The 10,776-nt window shown below is 41.3% G+C and overlaps 1 protein-coding gene across 1 annotated transcript in view; it reads left to right on the forward strand.

Annotated features, from left to right (window-relative positions):
• The window catches only part of LOC133561730 (complexin-3-like), a 9,010-nt gene extending 2,358 nt beyond the window's left edge, over nucleotides 1-6,652 (forward strand). The window contains exons 2-4 of the mRNA XM_061915216.1: nucleotides 1,520-1,727; nucleotides 4,413-4,496; nucleotides 6,180-6,652. Coding sequence (XP_061771200.1) covers nucleotides 1,530-1,727; nucleotides 4,413-4,496; nucleotides 6,180-6,383 — 486 coding nt within the window. The 5' untranslated portion in view covers nucleotides 1,520-1,529 and the 3' untranslated portion in view covers nucleotides 6,384-6,652. The remainder of the gene's footprint in view (nucleotides 1-1,519; nucleotides 1,728-4,412; nucleotides 4,497-6,179) is intronic.
• Nucleotides 6,653-10,776: the final 4,124 nt, after the last annotated feature.

Genomic DNA, 10,776 nt, shown 5'->3' on the forward strand with positions numbered 1-10,776 from the left:
AAATTCGCGCAAGTTAGTGCAAATTTACACAAAGTCACGCAAAATTTGCACATTGTAGCACAAATTCGCGCACATTTAAGCAAATTTACGCAAATTGTGCAACTTTTCCCAACCCAAATTCACAAAAATCTTCCCAAATTCAAGCAAATTTGAGCAAATTCACGCATGTTTGCAAAACTTCACGGACATTTTTGAAAACTCACGGAAATGTATACAAATTCACACACATTTCTGCAAATTCATGCAATGTAGCACAAAGTCAAGCACATTCAAGCAAATGTGCTCACGCAAATTCAACAAATTTCACGCAAGTTAGCGTAAATTCAGAGAACTTTTCACATTTTCATGCTGCGTAAATTCAAACAAATTTTCCCAAATTCAAACAAATCCATGCAAGTTAGAGCAAATAAAAACAAATGTTCCTAAATTCATGCAAATTCAAGAAAATTCATGCAACTTTTGCAAATTAACACACATCTTCCCAAATTCTTGCAAATTCAAGAAATTTCACGTAAATTCGAGTAAATTCACGCAAGTTAGCGTAAATGCACACAAATATTCACAAATTCATGCAAATTCACACATTTGTGCAAAGTAGCGTAAAATTGAGCAAATTCGTGCAAGTTAGGGCAAATTCACACAAATTTTCACAAATGTACACAAATTCATACAAATTCACGCAACGAAGCACACAAATTCCCGCGGATTCAAGCAACTTTGGTCACGCAAGTTAGGGCAAATTCACACAATTTTTCGCAAATTCATGCAATTTGGGGCAACTTAGCGGAAATTTTGACAAATTCACGCAAATTTGCGCAATGTAGCACAAATTCACACACATTGAAGCAAGTTTGGTCACGCAACTTAGCGCAAATTTACACAAACTCACGCAAAATTTGCACAATGTCGCACAAAATCACACACATTTTCGCAAATTCATGCAATTTGGGGCAAGTTCATGGAAATTTAGAAAAATTCACGCAAATTTGCGCAATGTAGCACAAATTCACGCACATTTAAGCAAATTCACACACATTGAAGCAAGTTTGGTCACGCAAGTTAGCGCAAATTTACACAAACTCACGAAAAAATTTGCACAATGTAGCACAAATTCACACAAATTCTCACAAAAGAGGGTGAGGGTGAGGGTGAGGGAGAGGGTGTGGGAGAGGGTGAGGGTGAGGGTGAGGGAGAAGGTAAGGGTGAGGGTGAGGGTGAGGGAGAAGGTAAGGGTGAGGGTGAGGGTGAGGGAGAGGGTGAGGGTGAGGGTGAGGGTGAGGGTGAGGGAGAAGGTAAGTGTGAGGGTGAGGGTGTGGGAGAGGGAGAGGGTGAGGGTGAAGGTGAGGGAGGAGGTAAGGGTGAGGGTGAGGGAGAGGGTGAGGGTGAGGTAGAAAGTAAGGGTGAGGGTGATGGTGTGGGAGAGGAAGAGGGAAAGGGTGAGGGTGAGGGTGTGGGAGAGGGAGAGGGTGAGGGTGAGGGTGAGGGTGCTGGTTCACTCCTGTGCTGGCTTGTGTGTCAGGGCGGCGGTTATGGAGTCCGTGGGCAGCGATCTGAGCGGTTGCCTGGGAGGTCTGAGGGACAGGAAGTTGTGCGGCGGTGAGAAGAGACGAAGACGCGGGGGAGGAAGAGGAGGACCGAGCGGGTCGACCAAAAAGACTCCCTTCGGAAATTCCAACGCCAGGCGTCCCAGTCGCTCCTACCAGGTCCAGCTGGACAAGCAGAGGCCAGTAACACAACACACTCCACACCACTAGGTGGCAGTAACACAACACTCCACACCACTAGGTGGCGGTAACACAACACACTCCACACCACTAGGTGGCAGTAACACAACACTCCACACCACTACGTGGCAGTAACACAACACACTCCACACCACTAGGTGGCAGTAACACAACACTCCACACCACTAGGTGGCAGTAACACAACACTCCACACCACGAGGTGGCAGTAACACAACACTCCACACAACTAGGTGGCAGTAACACAACACTCCACACCACTAGGTGGCAGTAACACAACACTTCACACCACTAGGCGGCAGTAACACAACACACTCCACACCACTAGGTGGCAGTAACACAACACTCCACACCACTAGGGGGCAGTAACACAACACACTCCACACCACTAGGTGGCAGTAACACAACACACTCCTCACCACTAGGTGACAGTAACACAACACACTCCACACCACTAGGCGGCAGTAACACAACACACTCCACACCACTAGGCGGCAGTAACACAACACACTCCACACCACTAGGTGGCAGTAACACAACACATTCCACACCACTAGGTGGCAGTAACACATTACATTCCACACCACTAGGTGGCAGTAACACAACACATTCCACACCACTAGGTGGCAGTAACACAGCACACTCCACACCACTAGGTGGCAGTAACACAACACTCCACACCACTAGGTGGCAGTAACACAACACACTTCACACCACTAGGTGGCAGTAACACAACACTCCACACCAATAGGTGGCAGTAACACAACACTCCACACCACTAGGTGGCAGTAACACAACACACTCCACACCACTAGGTGGCAGTAACACAACACACTCCACACCACTAGGTGGCAGTAACACAACACATTCCACACCACTAGGTGGCAGTAACACAGCACACTCCACACCACTAGGTGGCAGTAACACAACACTTCACACCACTAGGTGGCAGTAACACAACACACTCCACACCACTAGGTGGCAGTAACACAACACACTCCACACCACTAGGTGGCAGTAACACAACACACTCCACACCACTAGGTGGCAGTAACACAACACACTCCACACCACTAGGTGGCAGTAACACAACACATTCCACACCACTAGGCGGCAGTAACTCAACACACTCCACACCACTAGGTGGCAGTAACACAACACTCCACACCACTAGGTGGCAGTAACACAACACTCCACACCACTAGGTGGCAGTAACACAACACTCCACACCACTAGGCGGCAGAAACACAACGCACTCCACACCACTAGGTGGAAGTAACACAACACACTCCACACCACTAGGTGGCAGTAACACAACACACTCCACACCACTAGGTGGCAGTAACACAACACATTCCACACCACTAGGTGGCAGTAACACAACACTTCACACCACTAGGTGGCAGTAACACAACACTCCACACCACTAGGTGGCAGTAACACAACACTTCACACCACTAGGCGGCAGTAACACAACACACTCCACACCACTAGGTGGCAGTAACACAACACTCCACACCACTAGGGGGCAGTAACACAACACACTCCACACCACTAGGTGGCAGTAACACAACACACTCCACACCACTAGGTGACAGTAACACAACACACTCCACACCACTAGGCGGCAGTAACACAACACACTCCACACCACTAGGCGGCAGTAACACAACACACTCCACACCACTAGGTGGCAGTAACACAACACATTCCACACCACTAGGTGGCAGTAACACATTACATTCCACACCACTAGGTGGCAGTAACACAACACTCCACACCACTAGGTGGCAGTAACACAACGCACTCCACAACACTAGGTGGCAGTAACACAACACACTCCACACCACTAGGTGGCAGTAACACAACACACTCCACACCACTAGGTGGCAGTAACACAACACACTCCACACCACTAGGCGGCAGTAACTCAACACACTCCACACCACTAGGTGGCAGTAACACAACACTCCACGCCACTAGGTGGCAGAAACACAACACACTCCACACCACTAGGTGGAAGTAACACAACACACTCCACACCACTAGGTGGCAGTAACACAACACACTCCACACCACTAGGTGGCAGTAACACAACACATTCCACACCACTAGGTGGCAGTAACACAACACTTCACACCACTAGGTGGCAGTAACACAACACACTCCTCACCACTAGGTGACAGTAACACAACACACTCCACACCACTAGGCGGCAGTAACACAACACACTCCACACCACTAGGCGGCAGTAACACAACACACTCCACACCACTAGGTGGCAGTAACACAACACATTCCACACCACTAGGTGGCAGTAACACAACACTCCACACCACTAGGTGGCAGTAACACAACACACTTCACACCACTAGGTGGCAGTAACACAACACTCCACACCAATAGGTGGCAGTAACACAACACTCCACACCACTAGGTGGCAGTAACACAACACACTCCACACCACTAGGTGGCAGTAACACAACACACTCCACACCACTAGGTGGCAGTAACACAACACACTCCACACCACTAGGTGGCAGTAACACAACACACTCCACACCACTAGGTGGCAGTAACACAACACACTGTGGATAGAGGACATGGAGTGTTGTGTTTGCTGTTGATGATGTCAGAGAGTGTAAATGTGTTTGTTTGGCAAACAGGAAGCTGCGTGAAGAGAAGAATGCTCAGAAGAACAGTGAGAGAGCAGCAATGAGAGCTCATTTCAGGAAGAAATATCATCTTGCTGAGGTCAGTGTGAAGGACATCCTCTGAGATAATGACATCATTTTACATGCTGACATCATTTTAGATAATGACATCATTTTAGATAATTACATAATTTTAGACAATGGCATCATTTTAGATGCAGATATCATTTTAAATGATGACCACATTTTAGATAATGACATCATTTTAGATATTAACATCATTTCAGATAATGACATCATTTTAGATAATGACATCATTTCAGATATTAACATCATTTTAGATAATGACAACATTTTAGATAATGACATCATTTCAGATATTAACATCATTTTAGATAATGACATCATATTAGATAATGACTTCATTTTAGATGCAGATATCATTTTAGATAATGACATTATTTTATATAATGACATCATTTTAGATATTAACATCATTTTAATTAATGACATCATTTTATATGCTGATATAATTTTAGATAATGACATCAATTTAGATAATGACATTATTTTAGATTACGACATCATTTTAGATGATGACATCATTTTAGATAACATCATTTTAGATAATGACATCATTTTAGATGCTGATATAATTTTATATAATGAAGTTATTTTAGATAATGACAACATTTTAGATAATGACGTAATTTTAGATATGGACATCATTTTAGATAATGACATAATTTTAGATAATGACGTAATTTTATATATTGACATTTTAGATATTGACATCATTTTAGATAACGACATCATTTTAGATAACGACATCATCTTAGAATAATTTCAGAAAACGACATCCTTTTAGATAACGACATCATCTTAGATGATGACATCATTTCAGAAAATGACATCATTTTAAATATTGCCATCATTTTAGATATTGAAAAATATTGAGATAATGACATCATTTAAGATGCTGATATAATTTTAGATGATGACATAAATCTAAATATTTACATCATTCTAGATAATGACATCATTTTAGAGAGTGACATCATTTTAAATATTGCCATCATTTTAGATGCTGATGTAATTTTAGATAATGAAGTCATTTTAGATAATGACAACACTTTAGATAATGACGTAATTTTAGATATGGACATCATTTTAGATAATGACATCATTTTAGATAATGACGTAATTTTAGATAATGACGTAATTTTATATATTGACATCATTTTAGATAATGACATCATTTTAGATAATGACGTAATTTTAGATATGGACATCATTTTAGATAATGACATCATTTTAGATAATGACGTAATTTTATATATTGACATCATTTTAGATAACGACATCATTTTAGATAACGACATCATTTTAGATATTGAAAAATATTGAGATAATGACATCATTTAAGATGCTGATATAATTTTAGATGATGACATAAATTTAAGTATTGACATCATTCTAGATAACGACATCATTTTAGATGATGACATCATTTCAGAAAATGACATTTTAAATATTTCTATCATTTTAGGTATTGAAAAATATTGAGATAATGACATCATTTGAGATACTGACATAATTTTAGAAAATGACATAATTTTAGATAATGACATAATTTTAGATGTTGACATCATTTTAGATAATGACATCATTATAGATATTGACATCATTTCAGATGTTGACCTCATATCCAGATGTTTTGGTGCATGCAAAGCAATACTAAATGAGTCCAGTTGTCTGCCCCTCCCCCTCGCGCCCATATTAGGACGCCAAGGACTCGGACCACCTGAGGCGTGTTGGCGGCAGAGTGTCGCTCCCCCGCCAGCTGTCCGAGTTGGTCCGTCCCGCCAACAAGACCAAGGACGAGAACTTCAGCCTGCTCAAGGCCTTCCAAGGCCTCAGCTTGGCCAAAGGCAGCAAGTCGGCCCCGCCCACACCTGCGAGGGGGCGGGCTTGTCAGGTCATGTGACCCACATTGTTTGTCCTGGTAGTTTTGGATTGTAAATCTACAAATTTTTTTTCCCAATGAGTCTTATTTTGTACTTGCAATGTGATGACAAGCGTATTGAGGTCACATGTCACATGTCACAGGTCACATGTCACATGTCACAGGTCACATGTCACAGGTCACATGTCACGGTGTCAATTCAACACTTCATCTCCTTCTGACTCCTGCACTGACCTTTTTTATTCTTGAAATGTATTATTTGCTCAAATAATTGTAATAAAACTATTTTATAACACATTACAAAATCTTCTTCTTGTTGCATATATATATATATATATGTATATATATATATATATATATATATATATATATATATATATATATATATATTTGTAGGTATGTTTAGTGTATTTATGCCTGCAGATTATGTTGATGATTTAACTTCCTGTGTGGAATATTCCACCTTGTACAGTAATAGCAACAATTATAACAATAATAATAACAAAAGTAATAGTAATAATACCCATCCATCCATTTTATACCGCTTGTCCCTATTGGGGTCACAGTGGGTTACTGGAACCTATCTCAGCTGAATTCGGGCAGTAGGCGGGGTAAGTAATAATAATAAAAAATTATTAATAATTAAAAATAATATTTACAATAGTAACATAATAATGATAATAATAGCAATGATAATAATAATAATATTAATAATAATAGTAATAATAACAATAGTAATCATAATAATAATAATAAAAACATTAATAATAATAACCATGTCAGGCTTGCCACTGACAGTTTGTTTGTGTTTTAGTTTTTCCTCTGTTTGTTTAATATTTCCTGTTTTTAGTTCCTGTCAGCACTCTTATTTTGTCTGTTTCCTGTTTTTTTTCCCCCTGTGCGCTGTTTTCCCCTCAGCTCCGGCTGATTGGCACCTGGCCACACCTGGTGTCAATCAGCCCACTCCTATTTCTACCTTCTTTTGTCCTCCAGTCAGGGCTGGATGATTGTGATGTGTTGTTGCTACCAGTCGTGTTGTGTCGTATCTTAAAAAGCGTAGTGGTAAGCTATAGTTCGTTAGATGTTTGTAGCTTACTGTTTTTTGTTCCCTGCTTCCAATTTGTTTTTATACAACACATAAAAAACTTCTGTTCCTGGGTCGTTTTATGCTAGCCTCCATGCTAAGCCCTATTAGTTTTTGCTAGCTTCCATGCTAAGCTCCTTTTATTTTCTAGCTCCCATGCTAGGTCCATTAGTTTGTTATCCGCCTCGTGCGCGCTTTTGGTTGTACCCCTTTGGTTTGTTCTTGTTGTAATATTTTAATTAAATAATTTTTTCTCACTCCATGCCTGCTCCATCTCTGCATCTTGGGGTTCGTCACAAACTAACTCTGACAAACCATACTATTACTAATGATAACAATAGTAATAACTTTAATATCGATAATCCATCCATCCATCCACCTATTTTCTACCGCTTGTCCCTTTTTGGGGTCGTGGGGGTCGCTGGTGCCTATCTCAGCTACAATCGTTACGGATGTAGCGACCAACTGTAGTGACTGACAGTGGTTTTTTGAAGTGTTTGCAAGTGCTCGCATAGTCTCCGAGGTGTGTTCAAGAGTGTCCAGTAACAAACGTGTCCGCCTCGCTCCTCTTAGTGTGTCACGATTTCCCTCGAATTATTCCACTTTGCATCAGTCTATCTTAGATGAGCTGGGGCCCAGCGAAGCGTTTCTGGGTGTTGTTGATAAATGGCATTGGCTTTGCATAGTAGAGTTTTAACTTGCACTTACGGATGTAGCGTCAACATAAAGCAACTTAGGCGTGTTCAAGAGTTGTCTAGTAACAAACGTGTCCGCATCACTCCATGTAAGGTGTCACAATTTCTCTGGAATTATTACATAAGTCCATCTTAGATGAGCTCGGGCCCAGCAGAGCGTTTCTGGGTGTTGTTGATAAATGGCTTTGGCTTTGCATAGTGTCATGAACCGTGGCCCGGATCATGTTTGTCATGTCTTTTTGATCACGTCTCGTTTGGCTATGTTTTGTTGACCTTGGAACTCGTTGTTTCCTGTTTTTGCACTTCCTTGTTTGCTTTGTTTCCATGTCAACCCATTAGTTTTCACCTGTTCCCTAGTCACGCACCTGTTTTCACTAATCATGTAACTATTATTTAAACCGAAAGTTGCCAGGAAGTCAGCCTGGCGACCTTACCTCTGATACTGTCCATAGTTTGCTTCTTGCCATGCCACGTAAGTTTTTGTTTTTTTATGTCACAGTTATTGAGTTTTGTTTCATGTTCATAGTTTCTGCCTTTGTGCAAGTTTTTGTTTCCCAGCCAAGTTTTTGTAGCTCCTTGTGAGCGCCTTTTGTTTGTTCCTGTTTTGAGTTAAGATTAAATCATGTCCTTACCTTCACGCCTTGCCCCCTCCAACTTTCCTTTGCCTTCCAGGAAAACAAACCCCAAAGTCCACGCCTTGACAAAGTTTTTGTTATATTCTGTTAGTTTTGGAATCCCTTAGTTCCTGTTTTTGTGCACCCTTGTTTGTTTTCAGTTATCATGAGTGCTTATTGTTTCCACCTGTCTCTGATTGGTGCTCGGGATACTCACCTGTTCCCTGAGCACTAATTAGAGGGACTAGTTATGCCTGCCTTTGCTGGTAGGTCGGCCTGGCTTCATTGTTTGCTTCATGCCCAGCTATGAGAGTAGTCCTTGTCTTTTGCCTATGCTAAGTGGTAGCCTTAGCTTTGAGTGCGATCGGCACGTTTTTTTGTCGGCTCGTTTTTTTTTTGGCACTTGTTCGAGTCTTTGAGAATTAATCATGTTCCTACCAGCACGTCCGGTCCGGAGTGGTCCGTTTGCATCCAGGCGGAACAAACCTCACAGCGAGGTACGTAATATCATGGCTTACGTGCAGTGATTTCTCCACGTTCTCTGAACCTTTTCATGATATTACGGAGTGTAGATGGGGAAATCCCTAAATTTGAAGTGTTTCTGGGTGTTGTTGATAAATGGCTTTGGCTTTGCATAGTAGAGTTTTAACTTGCGCTTACAGATGTAGCCTCAACATAAAGCAATTTGGTAGTGTTGGAGAGTGTCCAGTAACAAACGTGTCCACATTGCTCCACGTAAGGTGTCACTATTTCTCTCGAATTATTACACTTTGCATCAGTCCATCTTAGATGAGCTCGGGCCCAGCGAAGCCCTTCTGGGTGTTGTTGATAAACGGCTGTGGCTTTGCATAGTCGAGTTTTAACTTGCACTTACAGATGTGGCGACCAACTGTAGTTACTGACAGTGGTTTTCTGAAGTGTTCCTGAGCCCATGTGGTGATATCCTTTACACACAGATGTGGCTTTTTGATACGGTAGCGCCTAAGGGATACAAGGTATGTAATATCATGGCTTACGTGCAGTGATTTCTCCACATTCTCTGAACCTTTTTTAGGATATTACAGAGCGTAGATTATGAAATCCCTAAATTTGAAAGTGTTTCTGGCTGTTGTTGATAAATGGCTTTGGCTTTGCATAGTAGAGTTTTAACTTGCACTTACAGATGTAGCATCAACATAAAGCAACTTACGCGTGTTCAAGAGTTGTCCAGTAACAAACGTGTCCGGATCGCTCCACGTATGGTGTCACAATTTCTCTGGAATTATTCCACTTTGCATCAGTCCATCTTAGATTAGCTCAGGCCCAGCGGAGCCTTTCTGGGTGTTGTTGATAAATGGCTTTGGCTCTGCATAGTAGAGTTTTAACTTGCACTTAGGGATGTAGCGTCCAACTGTAGTTACTGACAGTGTGTTCTGAAGTGTTCCTGAGCCCATGTGGTGATATCCTTTACACACTGATGTGGCTTTTTGATGCGATAGCGCCTGAGGGATCCAAGGTATGTAATATCATGGACTTAAGTGCAGTGATTTCTCCACATTCTCTGAACCTTTTCGTGATATTGCGGAGCGTAGATCGTGAAATCCCTAAATTTGAAGTGTTTCTGGGTGTTGTTGATAAATGGCTTTGGCTTTGCATAGTACAGTTTTAACTTGCACTTACGGATGTAGCGTCAACATAAAGCAACTTCGGCGTCCAGTAACAAACCTGTCGGCATCACTCCACGTAAGGTGTCTCTCTTATTATATTCTTATTTTACTGTTATATTTTTATTCTCAGTGTTGCTTTTTATTTTTATTCTTATTGTAATATTTTTCTATTTTGTTTCTCTTATAACCCCATTATTTACTTTTTACTGTTTGATTGATCTCAACTCTGTACACTGCTGCTGGAGTTTTTAATTTTCCTGAAGGAACTCTCCTGAAGGAATCAATAAAGTACTGTGTATCTATCTATCTATCCATCTATCTATCTATCTATCTATCTATCTATCTATCTATCTATCTATCTATCTATCTATCTAT

The sequence above is a fragment of the Nerophis ophidion genome, linkage group LG11 (assembly GCF_033978795.1).
Source record: "Nerophis ophidion isolate RoL-2023_Sa linkage group LG11, RoL_Noph_v1.0, whole genome shotgun sequence".
Taxonomy (NCBI): domain Eukaryota; kingdom Metazoa; phylum Chordata; class Actinopteri; order Syngnathiformes; family Syngnathidae; genus Nerophis; species Nerophis ophidion.